Source organism: Patiria miniata, unplaced genomic scaffold (assembly GCF_015706575.1).
Source record: "Patiria miniata isolate m_02_andy unplaced genomic scaffold, ASM1570657v1 HiC_scaffold_9, whole genome shotgun sequence".
Taxonomy (NCBI): Eukaryota; Metazoa; Echinodermata; class Asteroidea; order Valvatida; family Asterinidae; genus Patiria; species Patiria miniata.
In genome coordinates, this window is record NW_024037076.1 from 4,540,741 (window position 1) to 4,566,271 (window position 25,531).

The window sequence follows — 25,531 nt, forward strand, 5'->3', positions numbered from 1 at the left end:
TTGCCCATAAAACAATTAGGGTAGGGGCTGTCAGAATAGGGTAGGTAGGGAAACTGGAAGCAGAACTTTTTTGGGGGCCTAAACTACATGTAGGCCTACATGATATATTTGCCAATATAAACATATTACATACACATGTATACATGTACATGTACAATGTATTTAACGAATTAAATCAAAAAGAAGAGTTGTTGCCAAATATAAACAAGTTTTAAAAAGTTACTGTGTCAACATTTAATAAATTTATGAGTCACACAAAAAAACGGAACCCAATACAACAAAATATAATTTCATATAAAAAAACTATGTAGCACCAACATTAAAAAGTTGGAAGCCCATTTATTGAACTACTTTTAAGTGAGAAATTATTTTAACTGCTCTACCATGTCTACACGTTAACATTTTATAACTATTTAAACGAAGTGATCCTAAAATCAGTTTCGTCCAACAACAAAGAAAATGACACAGAATACTTGTTTCAACAACAGTCCTGTAGTACGCAATATATTTTCATTCATAACCCTGCTTTGGCCAACAATAGGGTTTATAAAATCCACTCTTTATTAAAGACAGGCCTTCAAGAGGACTTTGTTGAATATTTGTCACTTTTTAATTGCGGTTTTATCTCTGGTGATGTTTGACGAAATACATCTTGTAACGACAATTCTTGAAATCGCATTTTTGGACGTAACAGACTTTAGGGTAATTTTGTTTATTAGTAAATTGAACAAATTGAGCACCTAAAGTCATTTTTTTTTCATCTAAAAGCAATTTATGAAATTGGCTTGCCAGTCACCATTATTTTTTTAAATATGAAATATATTTCTTTGGATCTCGGTTCCACTTTTTTTTTACTCAGCATACAGACAAAAATTACGAAATCACAGTGTGAGTCTTCTGTTAAAGGTTTGTCATTTTGTAAACTCTTTTTTGTAAACGGATTTCAGATTTGTCACAATACAGTTTGCTGTTTAAAGTAAGTCTTATCGGGTTCTAATCTTTGTCGATTTCAAACTTTGTCACTCTATTTCAGCATATTTAACGAAAGACGTGTGGTAATCCGATGTTGTAAAAATTATCTTACTTGATCGGCAGTTTGACTTTAGTACGTTGGATTGAAGACAGCTCCAGCAGGAGCAGGCCTGCTATCATGTGGTCTCTGTGGAGAAAGAAATACAAAGTAAAACTAGAGATTCGCGTTTGTTGAGTTACAAACGCAGAGTGGTCGGGCTAACAGCCTTTTCATTATACACTGCCCAGAAATTTAGGAATATACGCATATATAGAACAAAGGATCACGATATTAAATCCCTTCCAGTACAATCAACTCTTCTTTTTTTTTACAAAAATGTATCTTAAACGGTGTAGTAAAATGCTTCTGCTTTTGAGTTATATTCGGATTTTATTGCACTTCCGGTAACACCGGAAGTGAAGGTCAAGCGGTTTTGTGTATGGTTCTCACGGCATAGTGTACAACCTCATGGAAAAACGAACACGATACTCAATTTAGTTCAAAAGATATAGCGCAAACTATTTTGTCAAAATTTGCCCTTAAATCGCTTGTAATTTGATACCTGATGACGTGAAGATGACGTAACAAAGATTATAGATTTCGAAAGATGACGTCGTCACACTGTTTTATGTGTCTGACATTCCTCACTTAACACTTTCCTGATTTGTATGTGTGTAGTAAAATGCTTCTGCTTTTGAGTTGTATTCGGTTTTTATTGCACTTCCGGTAACACCGGAAGTGAAGGTCATGCGGTTTTCTGTCCGAGGACAAGAAATGTTTCTCAAGGCATAGTGTGCAACCTCACGAAAAAATGAACACGAAACTCTATTTAGTTCAAATGATATGGCGCAAACTATTTTGTCAAAAGTTTGTCCGATGTTGTAAAAATTATCTTACTTGATCGGCAGTTTGACTTTAGTACGTTGGATTGAAGACAGCTCCAGCAGGAGCAGGCCTGCTATTACGTGGTCTCTGTGGAGAAAGAAATACAAAGTAAAATCAACTACTTGTACTTGTTTTCTGGATGCAATGTTGCCCAAAATCCAATAGCATTATTATCTTGTTAACTGCACTTTTTCTTCCTAACTGCTATAAGACTAAAAAAACTTAACATAAATTGGCTTTTATGCATCCAGCAGGGTTAGAAATGCAGGTAGATTGGTGGAGAGAGCAGCACTCCCTTCATTCTAAAATCAGTGGTATGCAGTTTGAGTTGTATCGAAGAAAAGGGATGTATGTATGCATACCTCCTTGTGTCCTACATTTGAACTGGAATCTAAATTGGTGAGTATTTTTGTAGAATGGGCACAGGGATGTTCATGGAAGCTGGCAGCAATACAGACGTTGTGTCATTTGTTCATAAATGTACAAGTTGGATGTCGTGGTCACGTACTGCCAACTTTCATCCAACGGTTCTCTTCGGTCAAGAAAATGAGTCATTCGGTCTGTTTAGGGACACACTATGGCTCAAAGTGTGTCACTACTCGGCCAAAATGACTCATTTTTGACGATAATGAGTCAAATTACTTACTTTGGTTTCTCTGTGCATATACATGTGTACATGTACATGTATACATGTACCTCTTGAAATATTAATAGTTTCAAATTGTTGACATACATGTATGCTGTTTAATGTGGTGCAAATACCGGTAGCATGCATAATATGCTCAAATGCTGGGTTTGCCCCGTGGTCTTAAAATACAGAAAAAATTTAAAACAAACATTACTCAGCTCTTTATTAAAGGGAAAATACAACATTTGAAAACATCGAAAAATAAAACTACCAAGTTTTTACGAAATACCGTACCTTACTAGGATGTTGGTAAATGACAGTCTAAAGCATTCTGTAAAATTATGGCACCTGGTGTGAAGTCATTTTTAAGAAAATGGTATTTTTGTATACATTTCCAACGGTGGTTTTCCGACCACTGTTGGAAAAACCTAACTATTTTTCAAGTACTGCTCCATATTTATCATTTGTTTCGGTCCAAATTGTGTTTGCTATTTGTTACATGTTCATGAACGGGTGCAGGCCAGCTAGACTTGTTCCCTTACCTTACAATTTTCCAGCATCTATAAATTGATCCATTTCATTTTTAGTGGAGTCAGGGAACCAGACTACTTGAATATTTTTGTTTTTCTTGGTTTTTCCAGCATTTTCGGACACAAAACTTCAAACATGTCAGTGTAACAATATTTTGTTCTATTATACTAACCCCTCAACTAGTTCATTTCTGAGAATTACAGCGAAAGCCAATGATGTACATTCCCTTTAAGGGGACGTATTTAGGTATCGTTGTTTAATAAGTAGCATTAATAAATACCTTGGAGAGTTGATGGTTTCTGATTGGTCGAGACTCGATCACGTGGCCGGGTATTAACGGTGATAATGGACCGGCTTCAAAGATCAAGCGAATAAATGTACCCTGAACCAGCACTGATCAAGCCCCGTTCAGCCCCATGCAAGCCAATGATTGGTCAAAATATAGTAACAGTCCTGCGGTAGCTTGTAACAATAGAGCACTGCACATGTGCTCAACCCCCATCGTGTGAGACTGACGCGCACGTACGCAACACAGTTGCTAGGGATGCGTGCGTGCGCGCGCCTAGTTTTGAAACGACATCGTACAGCAGTGCAGTATAATACTGAGGATGTTTACGACGAAAGCGTAGATCTACGATTTGTTTTCTTTGAAACACTTCACCCGACGACATATTTACCTTTCCTAAACCAAGCATCTTTGTAATTCTGGACACAAGGAATGTGTAAACGAGATTTCAGCTTCCTCCATCAGGTAAAGATATGAAAACATTGTTGTAATTTGTTTCGCTACGGCAGTAGTTTCTGTTGAGTTTACGTCGTTATAGCTGTTAAGCTAAAATATGGCCCATGAACATGAACACAAAAAAGTCCGGAAATATCGCCGGAAAAAAGTCACAAAATTGGAGCATTTGAACTGTTTATTTCGTTAAAAAGGTATTTATTAATGGGAATAACAGTGTGAGGATCCGGTCCATTAACAGCGGTCACCCTCACACCCGGTCATTATCACGCCGTGAAGACCGGCTCCTCACACTGTTATTCCCTTATTGAAAATATATGTTTTTACCCCATCCAAAACGCGGTACAGCTCTTCATTGCCTGATGCCACATAAGGTCTCGAGAAACTATCCAATCGTCCAGCCGAGTCCTAGAAAAACAGAAAAGCACATGAGTTGATAGAAATTGTATAGGTTGCAAAGCATCCGTCTGCACCGCTCAGCGGCGGCGGAACGGGTTTGAAACTGGGGGGGCATCACCAAAAAGGGGCACCTGGGACTTGGTTTTGGGACTTGGTTTTCATATTCCTCGTTTATATCAAAAATTTCTATACCATTATTGGGATATAGTTATTTCTAAGAAATAGTAAGATACTTTAAGGGCATTTTTGTTGTATCTTGAGGGGGCACTTTACTGTTCAAGGGGGCACATTTATGGCCGCAAAAGGGGCACTTGGGAAAATCTGGGGGGGCAAATGCCCCCCCAGCCCCCCCTTTTCCGCCGCCCCTGGCACCGCTTGTGCAAAAGGTGCAGACAACGATTTAGGCAATAATTTATTCCCCCCCCCCCAGTCATTACCTCCAAATATTGTTTGATCCGAAATGTGTACATGTTATAAGGTATATTCATTGGTGATGTTGTGCTAGCGGTTTCTTAACAACACAGAAGCTTTTACCAAGGAGTTTAAATGGGCACATGTGAAGGTAGAAACCGGAATGCGCTGATCTCGAGCTGGTCTCATGGCCTGATGAAGAGGGGTAATAAAATTGTGGAGTGCTTTGAGACCTTTGAAGCACTATATAAGCACCACATTGGTATCAATACCATTATTTAGTCTTTTTCATTCTTTGGAATAATTCCCTTTTCAGAAATTCAGATTGTTTTCTTGATAAATATACATCTAGTTGTGTTATCTGTTCTGGTATTGAAGTATGGGTGGAACATCTTTTGAGCTACACTTAAGTTAGCTTCAAAAACTTTTGTTCATGTTCTTGCCCATACCATGCTACTTTCTTAGGATTTTTTTTTTTTCTTAGGAAATTATTTTGTTCAACTTTTTACTCCTTTTAAATGTACGAAAACTATTTGACATCCCTTTTTTGAAAAAGTTTGTTCAAAAGTGCACTTCTTTAAACATTTAAATTGTCCAAGCTTTCGGACAATAGAGGGCGCTGTTACTGAGATGCCATTTTAAGAAGACACTGTTCAGTTTAGAGGTTCACTTTGTGAACCCAAAAATATGCTCCTTTAAACATTTGTGAGAAGAGTTTGCTCACTGGCTTACTGCCTTGTACTGACACAACAACGAATCAAAACAGAAAAAAATTATCGTAGCGAAATATCAAATATTCTGGCAACGTTTGGTGCTGAAATAGCTTTAACGTTGAGGTTTCTGCCTGAAATGATATCAAACTTTTGCTCATGTACATGTACATGTACATATTCATGAGCATAAAAATAAATGGCAATACCAAAATTAAACTAGAGGTTCGCGTTTGTTGTTACAAACGCAGAGTGGTCGGTCAGGCACTTTTTTTTAAAACACTGCCGAGTTCAGTTAAGAATATTTTTATGTAAGAACAAAGGATCACGAAATTAAATCCTTTCCAGTACAATCTATTATTTTGTGATAAACTTCAGTAAGCATTATAATCATGTACACATGCAAGTTATTTCTGGCTCGTACAAGCTATTTTTGGAAGGATGGTTTAAAGAAATTAAAGAAAGCAAACTCTATTTTATGTACCGCTAGGGGGCGCTCTTTCGGATGCTAATGTCATCACACTTTTTTTGTGTCCGGTATTCCTCTCTTAACACTTTCATAATTTGTATGTGTGTAGTAAAATGCTTCCGCTTTTGAGTTATATTTGGATTTTATTGCACTTCCGGTAACACCGAAAGTGAAGGTCAAGCGGTTTTGTGTCTGGGGAAAGAAATATTTCTCTGCAACCTCACGAAAAAAACGAACACGATACTCTATTTAGTACAAACGATATAGCGCAAACTATTTTGTCAAAAGTTGCCCTTAAATCACTTGCAATTTTATACCTGATGACGTCATGATGACGTTACAAAGATTTTAACATCTTTGTAACATGTTACAAGCTCACACTAGGTTTGATGATCATAGCTTAAACAGTTTGGAAGACGTTTTGCTTTGTTTTGATTTCAGGCTAAAGTCTTCATTCTAAATTCACGTAACTTTGACCTTCCGGTAGACCCAAAAGTAAAGGTCAAGCGAGTTCACGTACATGACAAAAAATGTTTATCAACTAATGGTCTAGCTGATTGCAAAGTAAGAACATAATTGATCATTTTGTTTAAGAGTTATAGGTGAAAGTATTTGGCCACTTTTTCCTCTAAAATCGCTTGTAATTTGACACCCAATGACGTCATCATGACGTCATAGTCATATGCACCACTAGGGACGAGTGTCGATATATGTTGAAAGTTACAAGTTCATACCATATACCGTTTAGGAGAAAACCCACGGAAACTTATTGTCCGGAAAAAAAGAAAGAAAGAAAGAAAGAAAGATGATTAATCATAACAACTCCAATCAGTGGTCGGGTTGTGTCCGACCACTCAAAAATAAGGTTCAATATGATACAAAGGTGTATTTCAAGGATTGTATTACACAAATTACATTGCATGGGCCCTTTGGGTACTGTATATCGCCACCGTTTTGACGAAGTGACGAATTTGTCCAAAACCCAGATTCTGAAATCTGAGATTTTGGATATTCTAACATTTTATGATGTCCTCTACAGGATTACCAAATTTTGAGACACAACATTTCTTTGTTCATTAATTACGCTAATTTAGTGTTCAAAGAGCTACTAACACACTATAAGTTTTTCGTTTTGACGAAGTGACGAATCTCTATGTGTCACATACATGTAGTCTCATTGATTTTACACGTGCGCTATATTTAGAAATATGAAGCCTCCACGATTTGCGTTTTGACGAAGTGACACATCTGCGTTCTAAAATATACTAAATATACGCGCACACTGTGTACAAACATATGCCTCATTTTTTTAAACAAGTAGATTTTCCGTTTTGACGAAGTGACGGATTTCTCTAGTAATGAACATCTTCTACTTTAAACACGATTTGGCTATTTAACTCCTGGGCTATTGTCTCAGTTATATAAATTTTTTTTAATTCTGGGGGAGAAATGAACACAGAAATGCAAATTGAAAAATCCACCAACTTCAAACGCAATTTTCTCAAATTCTTACCGGTTGTGGGTACATTGAGCGCCCCAAAGCCTGCTGAAGTTGGTGCATTTCGATATCGTCACTTCGGCTCTCGGACTCGCGATCGCCATTATGATCCAGGCCATAGTTGTGGTGCCCATATGGGATGGGAACCATGCCATCTCCCCAACCAGGTCTGCCATATCTGACCAACTTGTGTCGCGGTCGCATTACCATGCATGTAATGCACATGATCAACAACAGCGTGAGCAGAAGGACCAGTAGTATTCCAGCTGCGATGAGGATGATGGAAAGTGTCGACAAACCTGTGTGAATTAATTAAGAACAACAAAAAAAAGATTGGAACAACATACCACACTCTAAAAAGTCCCAGGTCAGATTTGACCCGCACAAGGGTCATGTGGAGCTTGAACCTTTTCCGGGTCAAAAATTACCCTTGACCCGGAAGTTGGGTCACAGAGTGTCATTTTTATTCCACATAACCACATATTCAAAACACAAAATGTTACAGTAAAAATAATTTCAGGCTTGACTGAAATGATTTATTTTTCATTCGTATTTGAATTCCTGTGTGTAGTCTGTAATTCTCACTCAGCTCAGTCATGTCAGTGGCTTCCAATGGCAGTGATGGCACTCCATATACATGTACAGCTACAAAATAGGTTCCTTTTGTAAAACATGCATTGTTAACTTCTTTCAGTATTTCTTGTCAGATGAGTTAAAGAACAAGCTCTATTAATAGGGCATGCTTCATTGGTGTATCAAATTTGATTGCTTAAAAAACAAGTCAGGTGTGTTTACAAACACAAATGCCCCGCAACCGTGACTGTTTCCATGACATAACACCACTCTTTTAACATCAACTTACATTGTACATGTACCTTGGTCACATGAAACGTTCATTGACAGCATTAGTGTCTTCTGTAGGTTTTATATGAATTAATCCCTAATCCCTATGATCTCAGAATAAATTCCCCCCCCCCCACAGTAGTGTGGTTGGGGTCTACGAGCGAATACTTACCTGTAGAGCGAATACTACATATGCATTGTTCCCTATGCCGGCAGGCAATTCGCTAAGAGTTTTACATACAATAGCGCCCTCACGTGTCCTACCCACGCCGCCCTGTGACATGCGCACTACGTTAGCGTCCTCTTTTTCTCAAGCGTTACTTGCGTAAGCACTCAAGGAATCGAGTATAGTGGGGAAGGAGGGAGGGGTGCTCTACAGGTAAGTATTCGCTCGTAGACCCCAACCACACTACTGTGGGGGGGGGGGGGGGGGGGGAGTCTACATCACTCTACTTACCTGTAGAGCGAATACTACATATGCATAGACTCGCACCGAGTAAGGCGGTGGGTATACGCAAATTACCGTATGTCTACAGGGGTGTAGGACATGAGGCGTGTCCAAAGGCAAACAACACCCAACCAAAACCTACACCCCAGACGCTCTAGGTTTCACCTCGTCAGGGGAACCCAAAGAGCTCGTGCGCAAGAAGTCAGGGGGGTGTAACCATTATGGGAATGAACACATGATAGGTACACCTAAGTAAACTTAATGCCCATACAAATATATATATGTATATTGATATGCTCACCCGTTAGTGCTTCCGTGAGGCTCGACTGGCCGCTAGCAGCACTTCTCTTCCAGCCTTGCCATCTGCCTGGAGGACATCCTTCAGGTAGCATTCGGAGAACGTGTTAGGGTTCTTCCAGCAGGCTGCCTTGACGATGTCACCTAGGGGGACACCCTTAAAAAAGGCCCACGAGGTGGACACTCCCCTGACCTCATGCGCTCGAATGGGTCCCTGGGTCGCTGGCCAGCCGCCCGGTACAGACCGGATAGCTGTCACGATCCAGCGAGTGATTGTATCACGGGACGCCGGCCCATGGGGCGGGGTCGTCGTGATGAACAATTTTTCGTGTCCCGTACGAAGTGACTTCGTACGGTTGACATACCACTTAAGTGCTCGAACTGGGCACCAAAGTTTGTCGTTTGCCTCGTTCGAAAAAGACTTGATGTCCGGGACAAAGATGTCCGGGGGCATAAAGGTCTCCGACTGGTTCTTTGCGAGAAAACCGGCCGTAGGGATCAGGCGGACACCCCCCGGTTCCCACCGGATGTGTCCCGTCTGTATCGATAACGAGTGTAGTTCGCTACGTCGTCGGGACGTAGCAACAGCCAATAGAAAAGCTACTTTGATGGAGAGCTGTAACAAAGTTGAGCAATTCATTGGTTCAAAGGGAGCCTTCGCCAGTGTAGATAATACACCGAAGAGGTCCCAAGATGGGATTAATGTGCGTACTGGGGGACGAGTATTAAACATCCCCTTGATCAGTTGGCTAATTGCAGGGTTGCCGGAAACGGAGGAACCGTCCGAAAATCCCTGATGGATCGCGGCAACGGCCGATCGATAATTTTTGACCGTGGCCGTCGTGAGCCCACTGTTAAAAAGGTATAGGAGGAAATCCCCCACTTCCCCTACAGAAGTATTGGGGGGATGAATGGATTGCCGTCTACACCATTTAAAGAAATGGCGTAGTCGGCTATCGTACACCTTTCTGGTTGAGGCTCTACGGGACTGGGCTGCAATTGTTGCAGCTCGTCGCGAAAGGCCTGCTGAGCAGAGGGATCGCGTGACAATACCCAGCACGTCAGGTGAAGATCCCCCGGAGCCTGGTGATTGATTCCCGAGCTGGGCTGATAAAGGAGATCGGCCCTCCTTGGTAGAATTACCGGGCAGTGAACCAAGAGTCGGACGAGCCGGGGAAACCACGGCTGGCGGGGCCAGAACGGGGCTATGAGGAGAATTCGGCAATCCTCCTGCTCGATCTTGGTCAGCACTCGAGAAACGAGGGAGATGGGTGGGAAGGCATAGGCCAGTAGGCCGTCCCACCGCACCGACAGTGCATCGGTCTGCCACGCGTTGGGATCTGGGCCCCTCGCGCAGTAGATCGGTAGCTGATTGTTCATTCGCGACGCGAATAGGTCCACATGCGGCCGGTCGATTAGTCTGAAGATCGACTGAGCCACCTGTGGGAGCAGTGACCACTCTGTCGGGGCGATCCAGCCTCTGGAGAGAGCGTCGGCTGTGACGTTCTCTTCCCCCGGGATGTGGACTGCCGACAGGGCTATCCCGTGATGTATGCACCAGAGAGTGAGATCCCACGTTAGTGCACACAGATGGCCTGACCGAGTGCCACCCTGGTGATTGATGTATGCCACCACTGTGGCGTTGTCGCATCGTACCAGGACTGCTTGCCCTCTGACGTCCGACTGGAAATGTTTTAGTGCGTTGGTGACTGCCAGCATTTCCAGGACGTTGATGTGGGATGACTGATGTGCGGGGCCCCATACGCCCGCGACCTGTCGCGGGTGGAGGGTAGCCCCCCAGCCGTACCCTGACGCGTCGGTTGTGATAAGTACCGACGGGCGGGGCGGGCGGAAAATGCGGCCCTGCGTTATGTTGGCCTCGACTAGCCACCAACGAAGGTGGGGGACTAGCCAAGACGTAGTGGGCACCGGATGGTTGATCGGGTGCCAGCGGGGTCTGTAGAAAGACAGCAGGTGAAGTTGAATTGGCCTCATCCTCAGCCTGCAAAAATCCACCAAGTCCACCAGACTGGCCATAAGGCCCAACAGCCTGAGCCAGGCTCGGGCCGGAGCCACTACCGTCGGGAGGAAGAGGGACACGCACTGCCGAAGGTTCAGCAGGCGGTCCTCCGATGGCCGGGCCAGTCCCCTGCGAAGATCGAGGGATGCACCTAGAAAGGTGGGAACCTGAGAGGGGACTGGATGGGATTTCTTGGTGTTGATGAGAAATCCCAGGTCGGAAGCAAGTTGCCACGTTAGTTGGAGCGCCGCTTCCGTCTCCCCTCGAGAACGGCCCACTACTAGCCAATCGTCGAGGTACATGAATATCATGACCCCTCGACGCCGCAGTGCCGCCCCGATCGTCTTCACGATCCGGGTGAACACCCGCAGAGAAGTGGATAGCCCGAACGGGAGCACCACAAATTCGTACAGTGTATTTTTGTATTGGAAACGTAGGAATTTGCGATGTTCCGGCCTGATCGGTACGTGAAAGTACGCGTCTTTCAAGTCTATACTGGCCGCCCACGCTGGTGTCATGATCGATGCAAGAATGGTCCGTAACGTTTCCATGCGGAAACGTTTCGGACGTATGAACTTGTTGAGGGGTTTTAAGTTCAGTATTGGACGCCACACGCCGGTCTCCTTCTTGGGGGCCAAGAAGAAGGTTGACATGAAACCTGCCCGGGTCCCCCCTTGGGGGACAACACGAACTGCTCTCTTCAGAAGGAGGGCGTCGATCTCCTCCTCGAGGGAGCGGCGTTTTGCTGTGTCGGGCGGTACGGGCGTTGTCCGAATTAGCATGTCCGACGGGGGGGTCCTCGTAAACTCGAGCGCGTAACCGCTGCTGATTGTTTCGAGGACCCACCGGTCGGAAGTCACCTGCACCCAGGACCCCACGAACTCCTGAAGGCGGCCTCCCACGGGTCCAGCGGTGGGAGGCCGCCCGGAGACGCATAAGTCACTTGCGCCACGCCCCGGTGTACCGGGGAGTGGGCGCACGGAAACCGCGTCCCGACTGGGGACGCTGTTGTCCGGTATGTGGTTGTGAATAGCGCGGGCCGACCGCCTTATCGGCGCGCCCACGAAATCCACCACGGGCCGCTCTGACCGGGGGGCGGCGCCGGGGAATGACAAAAGATGGCTGTTTCTTCTTGTCCGCGGTTTTTGGCTTGGCCGGTTTCTTGAGATTTATTTTCTCCGTGGCCTTGAGGCGCTTTGCTTCGGCCTCCATGGCCTCCTGGAACTTACCAGAAAATAAGTCCGGGCCTGAGAGCGGGAGATCGTCGAGACGCTTTCGTGCTCCCGGTGAAGGGAGGAAAAGCGCATCTAGCACATTGGCGCGGCGTGACGATGTTGCTAAGGTCGACACTCTAGCAAACTGGTCGAGAGTGGAGCACAGGCCGCGATCGAGGCAATGGAGAGCAGCCACCATCATGTCGGCTGGTATCACCGAATCTTCTTCATATCCCAGTGCCAGGTACTCTGACAGGAGAAGAAGAAAGGACGTCGCACGCATACCCATGCGTGCCGCCGAGTCCATTCTGCGGGTGACATCTTCCAGCTTTCCACGGGTCTTGTCTGTAAAAGGAACCTTGGATGAAGCTGTCCCTCGGTCAGCGGCGAGCTTGTCAATGGCCGAGTCCGGCAGGACTGGAGTTGAGAAATATTTCTCAAAATCTCCTGGGGGGAAATGATAATATGAGTCTACGCGTTTAGCGTAGGCACTCCAAGTCTTTGCGTGCATTATACCGTCGATGTGGTCAACGCACACGCGGTCCAAGGGCATTGTGGGAAAAGCCCGGACCGGTTCTGCCGTCGGTCCCGATCGCTTCTTGAACGACTGACGCTCAGGAGGAGGAGGAGGTTCGGTACCAGCAGGAAGATTCAGAACTCTGATCATATCCCGTTGGACCAAGCGGAGTTCGGTCTCAGCCACCGATAGGCGTTGCATGGTGCGGGTCAGTTCGCTCTCGTCCGCCGAATTGTCAGAGTCCGGGGGGCGAGTTGCCACCGGGGAATGGGAACCAGGCCCCGGGGGCGAAGCAGCGCCGTCACGGCGTCCCGGTATCGAGCCCCGCTCAGAGTCCAGTGACGCCGATGGGTGTAAACTAATACCGGGCGGGGACGCCGGTGCACGGCCCTCCGTGCACGGCATTGTCCGCTGGTCTGTAGTCACCCCACCACGGCCGTGATGACCGGCGTGTGGGGGCTGTAATTCTGGAGGGGACTCCGGCGCACGGCTAACCGTGTGCGGTATGTCCCTTTGGCCCGGAGTCGGCCAACTGTGACCGTAATCTCCCTGTCGGCCCGACAATGAGGCCACGAGGGAGTGAAAGGCCTCCAAAAAATCATCGCGTGAGATCGGGTCGCCACCCTTGTGGCGTTTCCCACGGTGCGATCGGCCGGATGACTCGCTGGAACTCGTCGAAGAACGGCGGGAACGGCGGCTCTTTTTTGATTTTTTCTTCTTTGAGGAGCGACTCCGAGTAGTTGCCGAGGATTGCGGGGACACGGGGATGCCCGAACAACGAATAAAATCCGATGTGGAGGCAGGGCCCTCCGAGCGTAGTGTTAAATCTCTGGGGGAATCCCAGGGATTCGGTTCTACGCTATCAATAGCCCGGGCGGCCGACAGCGCCCCCACGCCGGTAACATAGGCGGGTGCTGTACGGTCAATCAACCGGCCATATAACAGCCCATCCCCAGGCATCGTGGTAATCACGGGGCTGGGTGGGCCTGGGTGCACTGAGCCATGGAGGAGTACTTCCTCCGGCTGCGTGTGCCCCGTAGACGGGCCAGGGACAGGCACGGTGCGCCCCGTAGCGGGGCCACCTTTTGCCGTACGTCCCTTTTTGGGTATTGCCCCGGCGTTAGACAATTTCTTTGTCTTGCCGGTGCGTTTCCCCTTCAGTTGGGCGGACCCGCGAACATTGACCGAAGACGGTGGGGTTGTACGGCCCCCCGCTTGGTCAACGGGTCCGTCAGCTCCGACAGCCGGCAGTGGCTGAAGGGGCCGACTAGGGGACTGCTGCCGCGGTGACGTACCATCACCGGTGCAGTCCCCCGAGAACTCGGGCTTGTCTGGTGGGATGTACGTCCCTCCATTATCGACACACCCGGTCCTCCCCAACTTCCTATTACTCATTTCTTTCACTTTCACTCAAATCCTTCACTAGAACAACTCTACAATACTTCACTAGAACAACTCTACAATACTTTCTTTTCGAAATAGCTTTCTCTAAGCAAAAGAGGTACCAATAAAATAGCGAAATTCAGGTCGTTGAAATTTCACGTGTACCTCGTCCTGCGGCTAAGAGAAAAAGAGGACGCTAACGTAGTGCGCATGTCACAGGGCGGCGTGGGTAGGACACGTGAGGGCGCTATTGTATGTAAAACTCTTAGCGAATTGCCTGCCGGCATAGGGAACAATGCATATGTAGTATTCGCTCTACAGGTAAGTAGAGTGATGTAGACACAAGATTTCTATTGTTTTAGCCACTGTGACCTTGACCCTTAACCTTTCGACCCCCAATGTGATAGGCCTATTTGGATTACCAAGAACGATCCACAAACCAAATTTGAAATTCACATGTAAAGTATTTCTCAAGTTATCGCGCTGACAACATTTCTTTTGTTTTTGCCACTGTGACCTTGGCCCTTGACCTTTTGGCCCCAAATGCAAAAGGCTTCTTAGGATTGCCAAGGACAATCAACAAACCAAATTTGAAGTTCATATGTAAAGTATATCTCAAGTTATCACGCTGACAACATTTCTTTTGTTTTTGCCACTGTGACCTTGGCCCTTGACCTTTTGGCCCCAAATGCAAAAGGCTTCTTAGGATTGCCAAGGACAATCCACAAACCAAATTTGAAGTTCATATGTAAAGTATTTCTCAAGTTATCGCGCTGACAAAATTTCTTTTGTTTTAGCCACTGTGACCTTCACCCTTGACCTTTTGGCCCCAAAAGCAAAAGGCTTCTTAGGATTGCCAAGGACAATCCACAAACCGAATTTGAAGTTCATATGTTAAGTATTTCTCAAGTTATCGGGCTGACAAAATTTCTATTGTTTTAGCCACTGTGACCTTGACCCTTGACCTTTCGGCCCCAATTGCAAAAGGCTTCTTAGGATTACCAAGGACAATCCACAAACCAAATTTGAAGTTCATATGTTAAGTATTTCTCAAGTTATCGCGCTGACAAGATTTGTCCGGACACACCCACCCACCCACCCACCCACACACACACCCACCCACCCACCCACGGAAGGACAAGGCGGAAACAGTATGCCCCTTCGGCTTCGCCGCGGGGCATAAAAATCAAACAAGGTCACTTTCTTTTTTACTCGCCCTATAGTTGCAGTGTTAAGTGCTCATTTAAATTTGTTAATCATAACATTATAATGTGTGAGTTCGGTATTCCAAATGCACATGTGCAAATCAAGACTTGCCGATTTTTCTTTTGGGATAAAATGTCATCGTATGCGTGCAAAAGCATAGCGAGGAACCAGCAGAATTGAAGAAATTGTGTTCCCAAGCAGAACTTTTTGCCAAAAAAAGTTGGACAGCGAAGTGTTCTGAGGTGTCTTGTGTGTCAAAACCTTTGTGCAAACCAAAGTTCCATCTCTTTTCAATTGCACGAAAAATTGCACAGATTGCATTCAGTTACCACGTCCCCCATAGCTTGTGTGCATAATCTGCCGCGGTTATCCCGAAATTTTTTTTTTGAATCTACCGGTAGCTGTGCACCAGACTACATGTATTTTGGAATACTGAACTGGCTTACAATGTATTAGAGTTGCTGTGTGTCTTACCAGGGCTTGGAGTGGTCATGCTTACTGTAGTCGTGATCGTCACACCAGGCTCTAAAGGTATGACTGTCTCACATCGTTCACCAGTAAAAGATGTCTGACAGCTGATAAACAAAACATTCACTTTTTGGCAAAAGGGTCATTATACTGAATCCAAGAGGAGTTCATTAAAGGTTGAAATCGAAAGACAAAAATACAACTTGGGATTCTTTGATAGTTTTTGCTGTCGATTAAAGACTTGTTTTGTTGCAACTGATGATGTCACAAAGATTGACCATTACCATGATTACAAACCGATAATGTAATAACAATCGACTGATGGTGTAGTACATTTTTGTTACATTATTGATCCTAACCGAAAGTGTGACATAAAATTGTCTGATAGTGTAGTAACATTTACTACATTATCATTTAACTTTTGTAACGTAATTGGTTAGTGATACATCGGTCAAATAAGTGTGATATTATTGGATGATTATACATTATCCTTTGGTTACTATATCATTTGAAACACTTTTGTATTTAATTGAAATAAACCATTTATACCATGCAGACATTGGAATCTAATATTTGGTTTTATCTTTTGCAATTTCCGACGTACAAAGTTTGATCATAATTTTGAGTACTGAAAAAGTATGTGGCACAAATTCGGAAAATGTCTCATAGAGGTGAAGTATTAAGGCAATGATAACATTCAGGTATTTGACTCTTTATAACTTAAAAGAAAATAACTGGATGATATTGCAGTTGGTTCTTGTGATTTCGAATAACAAATTAGGCACCTACCTGCATGTGAAGGAGAAGATAGGATACAGTACAAAATCCACTGAACACGAACCGCCATTGGCACAGTAGTTTGGAGGACAAGACGACACGGAGCCTACGTCAAACAGGGGAAGAGAATGTGTTAAATGGGAACTAGACTTTTATGGTATACAACCCATATAGCAGAGTTGTAATGACTTGAGTCAATGACTCGACTTGAGTCACAATTTTTGGTGACTCGACTCGACTCGAGTCCCTAAGGGTAAATGACTCGACTTGAGTCCCTCATCAGAAGATTCAACTCGACTCGAGCGAAGGCTGAATAAGACTCGAGTCCCAAAAATAAAAGCACAACTTTGTGAAAAGTATGTGCAATGACTTACGGTGCAAAATTTATGCTCACTTCGCTTTGCGAATAGCAGTCACGTACAAATGTACAGACTCCCACCTTAAGGTTCTAGAACGCACAAAATACTATCCAGGAACCAGATTTTTAAACACATTTTCTAATTCGCTGTTTCATCATTGGCTTTGGGCGATTTCTTATAAAGCTCTTGGATTCGGACGCTGGCTAAACTTATGGCCTCCTTATATAAATTTTGGTATATAGTGTTTAAATATTCGTGACTCAAATTGACTCGAGCTAAATATTTGACTCGACTCAACTTGACCTTTTGACCTAATGACTCGACTCGAGTCACAAAAATCAGTGACTCGTTACAACTCTGCCGTATAGTGAACAAATCATTAAAAAAAGAATTATGAGACAAACATATGAGGCAAGGACTGTAGTTTCTAATTGTTAAAAATATAAAATGACTCCTTCCCATTTTCTTTTACAAAAAAAATCCTAGCTTGATAATTTTTACAATGTAACCCGCATTCGACTCGATGTGATTCAGAATTTCACACATTACTGAACTGTTTGAGGACCTCAAATCAGTGTAAGTTTTTAAATATTGGAATCTCTTTCATGAGAAATAGCTGATATTATGGAGTACCAAAGTGAATACGTCACACGCACAAAATATGTGTGCAAGACATTAGCGCATGATTCAGCCCGTGAACCAACACGCGCCCATACTCCATTCGTTTGCACTACACTTTCTGGTTCTAAATGACGTCACACCTCGGTATTCAATACAACGCTTGAATAAATCCCCGTCATCTGATTGGTAGGTCGTTAATCACGGTCATTGAATTGTTCGCCCATCCCATGGCCCGGCCGAATCCCCCCAAAAATTGTAGATCTATTCCATGGTAAATAGAACTTCCATTACAAGGTATCACGATTGGTGGTTCTGAGCTGACCAGTCAGATGACGAGGATTTATCCAGGTGTTGTATAAAACAAAAAAATAATGAATGTGTCACTTTCATGCAATGGAAAGAATAACTGCATACTGTGACGGATGGAATGTTCCTTGTGCAATGGCACATTCTATCTGTTACCTCATGAAATTATTCTTACCATTGCACTCATAATCAGCATTCATTATTTGCATAAACATAAGCATTCAATACTATGCTGAACTTACTGGTCGAAGTAACATATCCTGTGTCTACATCAAGATAGTCAGCAGAGTCACTGAGTCTGCTCCCAGACTGAAGAGCGTATTGTATAGTTAAGATTGTTGGCGCCGAGTTTTCATCACTGTAAAATGCCGCGTATTCGACGATTAAACTCCCTCCGCTGACAACACGTATCCCTATCACATCTCGTACAGCTGAAGTTAACCCATTTTGTTGTAGCACATACAAAACCTTCGCATAGAAACAAAAAGGTTGATAAGGTAACAAAAATAGTTATTACATTTGTGTACGTTTTGTGCCCCACATACCTGATGTATTGCTTTTACTAATAATGGGTGAATAATTATGTACAGATTGTGTTTGACCTGCTGACCTTCTTGATGGTACATTTCGGAACATTAGAATAACATTTAACTTGTTAAATAAACAGTCCAACCTAGCTTGCCGGAGGTTTACTTATAGATAGGTCTATATTATATAGGTTAGGTCTGGCATTATTTGAAGAAGCCTTTTCGGGAAAGTGCTTCAACTCAAACATTTTGTAGTTGACATGTATATGCGTGTGTTGGTCTACCTTTCGACTCCCCCATTGTATAAAATGGTGTAGTCCATTGATCCATGTGGTTATATTAGGTGGGTGTTAAGGCATACAGGGTCACCGTGTCAGTGCTGGTCGCACAAAGCAATCTGGTGAAAGTTTTCCATATGATGGGCGAGAAATCCTTTTAAAAAATCCTGCGTCTAGACGCAGATCCAGATTATTCCAAAATCTCATCCGTACTTGTACCAAGGACCACCCCTAAAAAAAAGATTTCATGAAAATCCGTCCATAAATTTTCGAGTTATCCTATCCACAGACAAACCAACCAACCAACCAACTAACAAACTAACAAACCAACGCAGGTGAAAACATAGCCTTCTTGGCAGAGGTGATGAACAGATAGTCTTACCACTCTAGCGCTTAGAGATAGGAACTGTTTGCTGGCAGTGGAAACGTGATTGCTAAACTCTGGAGTAAAAGCAACAGGATTCCCATTCATGCCCACAACTCGGAGTCGGAATATTCGAGATGCCAATCCTATGGAAATAAAAACACAACAATAATTTAAAAATAAGTCAGCAGTACTGAGAAATTCATAACCTCCAAAAGGTGAAATATGTTTTGCTTTCGCAAGTTACAAATAAATAGCCTGGTAAAGCTGGTCCCAGAGTGCACACAAATCTATTTAATTGATTCACAATGTCTATTCATTGAAATCTGTTCATGTATCTGGTCTACACAAAGGGCCGGATTTAGCCTATTAACTGGTAACACAGCTTAATCCTATACAACAGCACTGCCAGCTCACATGTAACGGTGAGTCGGGGAGTGAGTCAGTCAGTGAGTCAGTCAGTGAGTCAGTCAGTGAGATAGGTCGGAGATGACCCTGGACTTGCTCTCGGGGACCGGCTAAAACAAATATATTATTTTGTAAGCTAGAGTTATGCAGTTGGAGATCAACCCTGTCGTCATATTGTTTTAAGTGCACTCTAAAATGTTCCGGGTTAGATTTGACCCGAAATCCGTGTCATATTTGACCTGATACTTTTCCGGGTCAAAATGACACCCTTCCAGTTCAAAATGATACCTTTTCGGGTCAAAATGATACTTTTTTCGGGTCAGAATTCCTCTTTTATGGGTCAAAATGATACTTTTTTGTCAAAATGACACTTTTGTGGTCACAATGACACTTTTCCGGGTCAAAATGATCTAGAGAAGTGGCTTTGTGGCCCAGAAAAGTGTCATTTTCACCCGGGAAAAGTGTCAGGCCAAATGATACGGATTCCGGGTCACATCTGACCTGGGACTTTTTAGAGTGTTGCTCTACAGAAAAAAAAGGTAAATGTTGCACTCATTTCAAATTTATGATCTTCAATAGTTCTGTGTGCAGAATTTATTTTTCATAAATATGTGAACCATGCAAAGGTGTATAATTCCAATCCCATATGAACTTACTTTCACAGGTGCCACCTGCTTGAGCAAGGTAGCCATCCAAAGCATTGCAGACGCATTCATATCCGGCACTGTTGTAAATGTCAGCCATGCAATACTTCCCTGCACCTGGGCAAAGACTGGTGCCCAAACATGGATTGGCAACTGAAAGGAAAACATTTTGAAAAGAATCAAAGTGGTAGCTGAACACTGAGCTGTATAAGCCGAGATCTAACCGAGGTTACATTGCAGTGAATGCAAAGCTACGGCACTGACGTAAAGGTAACATTCGTCCGGACATTGTTAAATGTATTCTTTTTGTATGTTTACTGATAATATTTTGAAGTTCAAGAAATTCACATAATGCATTACACTAACAAAGAAGTGTTTTTGCCCTGCCATACCTTTTTTCCAGAAACGAATAAAGCCACCGACTTGAATGCCAAACCTGTCAACATCGAACTAGGACTGCGTATAATGCATCGTAAGCGAGATTTTGCAGAGAGCCCCAATAATAAGAGTAGGCATGTTTGAAGCTACGCATTTGAAATAAGAGCCACTTGAATAAAGTCTAGCAACCCAACGGCTCGACTTTCAGAGACAAAGTGGTGTGTTCGTTGAAGTTCGTTGAATGTTTATTCAACACGAGAACCAGGTTTCGAATACGCCTTTAATTTTTGTATCTCAAAATTCTTTTGTGCAACCAACAATTTCCAGTGTAAAGCTGTGTGCACATTTATATTCTACTCTACTCTTCTATAGTAATCTTTCCGACTATCATCGTTTCGTGGTTAATGTGTTTAGGACCAGAAATGGTGCTTTCTGGATGAAAGATTCTTTTAATTGCAATGGATGAACAGAGCTTTACAGGTTGCTGTGCTCTAGTTAGCCTACACTCTAAAAAGTCCCAGGTCAGATTTGACCCGGAATCTGGGTTCTATTTGGCCTGACACCTTTCCGGGTCAAAATGACACTTTTTCCGGGTCAATATGACATTTCTCTGACTCATTTTCCAGGTCATTATGACACGGAGAAGTGTAATTTTGACCAAAAATGACCCTTTTTTCTGGGTCAATATGACACTTCTCTGACTCATTTTCCAGGTCATTTTGACCTGGAAAAGTGTCATTATGACCCTGAAAGGTGTCGGGCCAAGTGGAACCCGGATTTCGGGTCAAATCTGACCCAGACCTTATTAGAGTGTATGTTTTACGTATACGTACGTATCAGGCTTTAGTGAGGAATGTCTGATCCTACCTAGCCCAAAATGTTAAATGCAAACCTACCTTCACAGGTTCTGCCAGAGATTGCGATTGGACAAACACACTCGCAATTGTTGACATCCAAAGTGCCTGGCAGGCAACTTGCAGCTGTAAGCGGACAAACTAAAGAGAAAAACAAATTGGAATCTTTTAGTTCATTTAACATCTAAATACAGTCGACTCTCATTATAAAGAGCACTTTAGAGGTTCTGCTTATAAAGAGCAAATTCTGAGGTCCCAAATCTCAGGTTCTCTTTGTGTTTCCTTGTTTCGCTGTCCTTTTATAACAACATTCCCGTTATAAAGAGGTAATTTGGCTAGTCCCATCGACCTTGTTATAACGAGAGTCGACTGTAATGGCTATAAATGTACAATAAAGAAATAACTGAAGAAGTGGTTTATTTCATTTTTATTTTAAACCTGTGGTTTCCAAAGGTTTAACTTTACAAAAAGTCTTGAAAAACATACAAAACACATAATTGAAGATGAGATTATCTGCATTACCTTGTTGACTCCCTTTGTGCCTTTTGTGAAATACTATGGAAACACTTTGTGAAATGAGTGTTTATTTCCAACATTCAGGAAAAATTGTTGACATTTTACTCTTTGCAAAAGTGACTGGTGCAACATATTGCTAAAAAAAGGTTTGTTTGTTTGGTGAAAGTGAAGTAAGATTGAAGTATTAACCAGTATACCTTCACAGTCTGTTCCAATCCAGCTCTGGGCACAAGTACACTCGCATGTGTCACTGTTCAACGTGAGACCGTTTTCGCATGTCAATGAACAATCTGGATCAGATGCAAAACGAAGAATTATTGTTCACCAAAGACAGTAAATGTATATGTACATGCTATGTCTGTATTTTTCTTTCTTTTTTAAAATTCTGTTTATCCGTTTTTAAATGTGTATGTGTGAAGCGTTACCCAGCAGTTAGGTGTTTTACCTTTCAGACACCAGTATCATGTCGTCATCACGTCACAGAGTCATTTCAAACATCGGAAACAGCTTCCGATTGTCCACAAACATAATTCTAGTTTCTCTCATTAATCTCTGAGTATTCTACACAACAGTTGATTCCATCGTACGGCCTATTGGTTTGCGTATTTGGCAAGAAATGTGAACACCTATATAAATTGAAAGTGCACAAAGCTTTACACACCGGTAGTATCTTTGCACATGGGGCAAAGTGACAACTATATTCGAGTCATAACAATGTCTTTGTTATATGAATGTGCACCGAGTATGCTCATTCAGCTCTAGGATTCAGGCAGCTTCACTTTTCTTTTTGGACTTGTACATGTATGCATGTGTGAGGCATTTAAACTGCTGTACAAACTTTTGTTGCCCAAGCATCTTGCTGGACTCATATACCGGTAGTTACCCATCCTAAACTGTGTGTCCTCACACGTTTATTTCTTGTAAGACTGCCATTTGGCTCTGAAGCAGGTGTTGTTAAGACCGAAACATCCAGCCAGCTAATCTTGTTGATTTATTTCAGGTCAATCTAGTCAGTAAGCAGTTTACAGCAATTTTATTCATTTAGATCATTCTAATGATAATAATAATTATAATAATAGTGGATTTTTATAAAGCGCACGTATCCACCAGGACTGGTGCTCAAGGCGCTACATCATTATTACCCCTGCTCATCGGGCCCATGAAACATTCCAAATACCATCTCAGGTCCCTGGGGAGTAGGCCTATACAGTTCGATGCAACCTGTTAGGCGCAAAGAAGCTAATTCAATCACACACTAACCATCTCTGCCCTCTCCGGTACCGGTACCCATTTACTTCTAGGTGGAGAGAAGCAAGGTGTCATGGTGCCTTGCCCAAGGGCACACGCACCATGACCCCTTGATTATGTTGGTGTTCCAAAACCTTATAATATCCTACCTGTGCACTGGAGCCCATTCCAACCAGGGGCGCACTGACACTGACATGTCTGTTCATTCAGTGTTCCATTATTCTGGCATTCCAATTGGCAAACTGTTGATAAATGGTAATGAATAATCAAACAGTGTTTTTATATTCTTTTCAAATTGGCACACATCAAAGAACAAACTGCCAAATCATTATGAAATACCTTCCTGGACTTTTAGTGAATGACAGTCTAAAGCATCCTGTAAATTCACGGCAGCTGGTGTGCTGTCATTTCCAAAAAAAGCGTTGGAAAAAACAGGCTTTTTTCAAAAACTGCCTCCAATTGACCATTTTTAGTTAGTCCGCATTTTGTTTGCAACCATTTAAACACCCATGAATGGGTACAAGCCAGCTAGACTGGTTCCCTGACCTTACAATTTCCAATGTCCAGAAATTGCACCGTTTCCTCTTGAATGAGGTCAGGGAACCAGATTTTGAGAACATGATTGTTTTTCTTGGTTTTTTCCAGCATTTACGAACAAGTCAGTGTAACAATATTTGCTATAATATAAAAAAAACTAACCCTTGCCATCTTGCCAAGGGGAGCAGCGCGTGGCTGCAGTATAATAATAACAATGTGCTTAAAATAGAGTGCATTATACCAACGGTCTCAAAGCGCTTTACAATTATTACCCCTGTTTATCAGGCCATGAGACCAGTTTTGCAGCAAATTGGCGCATTCTAGTTTTTAACTTCAAAGGTACCCATTTATGCACCTGGTTGGAGAGAGACAATTGTAGTAAAGTGTCTAGCCCAAGAACACAAGCACCGTGTTTCCCTTCAGGGTTCGAATCCACGTACCACGGCATGTGAGTCCAAAACCGTATAAATTGGACCACGACGCTCTCAATATAGCTTCAAACACTTAACTCTCTCCCAGGGTATCAAAAGGCCACTCCGTTTGCCTTTTTATACCACAATTATTAAGGCAAAAAAACATTGAAGCAAAAGAAGTTATTGAAAACGATTGTTGATATTACCATGATTACAGGATTTGGTGCAGTATTAATGTAAACATTCTCTAGTGTGAGCGTAAGGCATTACCTGTGCACTCTGTGCCGGCCCAATTCTGCGCACAATCGCATGCACATGTTGTTCCATTCAAGGTGCCACCATTCTGACAATCCAGTGAACAAACTGAAAACAGGAAGAAAAAAAAATCTGATAAATTGTGAGACACTGACATCACTTATAACGAATTCCATGGATTACTTTGCCGTAAAATTTGATGAATGTAAATATTCATCTCCTACAACTCAATAGGTTTAGAACTTTGCCAAGATTGTGAGTGCTGTTTACTTGCTTGCCAAGATTGTGAGTGCTGTTTACTTGCTTTTCAGTATTGCTAATGTTGCTAGCATCATGAATTTGGGAGTGATCCCTGGTTATATGGCACAAAATAGTTAATGACTACCGGTATGACTAGTCCCCATGAACAATGAGACTAAAACAATGGAGAACCGCCAACATAGGGCAGAACAGCTCAGTTGGTAGAGCACTGGTACAGTATTCTGGAGGTCACAGGTTCAATTTTTCTTTGTTCAACTTTGGAATAATTATGATGCCCCTTAGTCAGTTATCTTTGTGGTTAGTTAAAGATTTGAGTGTAAATTTGATTAGACAAAGTCCATTACACTGTCAAGACATGCTATGGATATCTATTTTAGCATTATAAAAGGGTTAACAGTTTCTTGACTTTTTACAGCTTAGCATAGTTATGAATTGTATTTATTCTTAGTAGTATATGTGGTAACAATTGCCTCCAACCTGTGCATGTAGCTCCTCCCCAGTTTGCCACACAGCTACAGGTACAAGCAACGCTGTCCATGGCTCCATTGTTTGCACAGGTAGTGACACACACTGGAAGAACCAACACACAATATACACAATGTCATACAGTGTTTTCTTTTGCAATACATGTACACGTACTTAGCAAATGGGGTTAGTAACGATATCAGTAAAGAATATTTTGTGTATTTTTGGGCGGTGGCTTTTTTTCATTTTATGTTATTTGTGTTTGTCTGATTAAAAAAAATATCCTCCAACATATGAAACATATTTCACGAAAATCAAGTTACAAGGTTCGGGTATCACTAAACACTCTAAATGTAAATGAGTGAAAAGCCTCTCGCAGTTGTCCCCCATGTGGCTCTTTACAAAAAAATTTTTTTTCACTTTTCACATTTAGAGAGCAGAGCAGAACAAGAGTTTTCCCGTACAACACTCCTATTGTCCACCTTAGCACGTTTAAGCTGCGGACAGCAGCTCATACAACAAACCGTCATGACTCTCCGTTAGTAACAAACGTTCCAGTGTAGCCTTGCATGGGTATATATCAACTCGTCCCTCGGGCCCTGGCCCTCTTTTGTGTTACTTTAGTGGATCGCCACTGACTCC

General features: G+C 43.0%; 1 protein-coding gene across 1 annotated transcript in view; it reads right to left on the minus strand.

The window, feature by feature from the left end:
- The window catches only part of LOC119720324, a 77,569-nt gene continuing 52,038 nt past the window's right edge, over positions 1–25,531 (minus strand). Inside the window, exons 35-48 of the mRNA XM_038189967.1 lie at positions 24,902–24,994; positions 24,179–24,271; positions 23,108–23,200; positions 21,908–22,000; positions 21,237–21,335; positions 19,975–20,115; positions 18,929–19,056; positions 17,984–18,209; positions 16,468–16,561; positions 15,685–15,785; positions 7,298–7,581; positions 4,123–4,203; positions 1,910–1,984; positions 1–1,159 (exon numbers count right to left, since the gene is read on the minus strand). Of these exons, the coding sequence (XP_038045895.1) occupies positions 1,928–1,984; positions 4,123–4,203; positions 7,298–7,581; positions 15,685–15,785; positions 16,468–16,561; positions 17,984–18,209; positions 18,929–19,056; positions 19,975–20,115; positions 21,237–21,335; positions 21,908–22,000; positions 23,108–23,200; positions 24,179–24,271; positions 24,902–24,994 (1,583 nt within the window). The 3' untranslated portion in view covers positions 1–1,159; positions 1,910–1,927. The remainder of the gene's footprint in view (positions 1,160–1,909; positions 1,985–4,122; positions 4,204–7,297; positions 7,582–15,684; positions 15,786–16,467; positions 16,562–17,983; positions 18,210–18,928; positions 19,057–19,974; positions 20,116–21,236; positions 21,336–21,907; positions 22,001–23,107; positions 23,201–24,178; positions 24,272–24,901; positions 24,995–25,531) is intronic.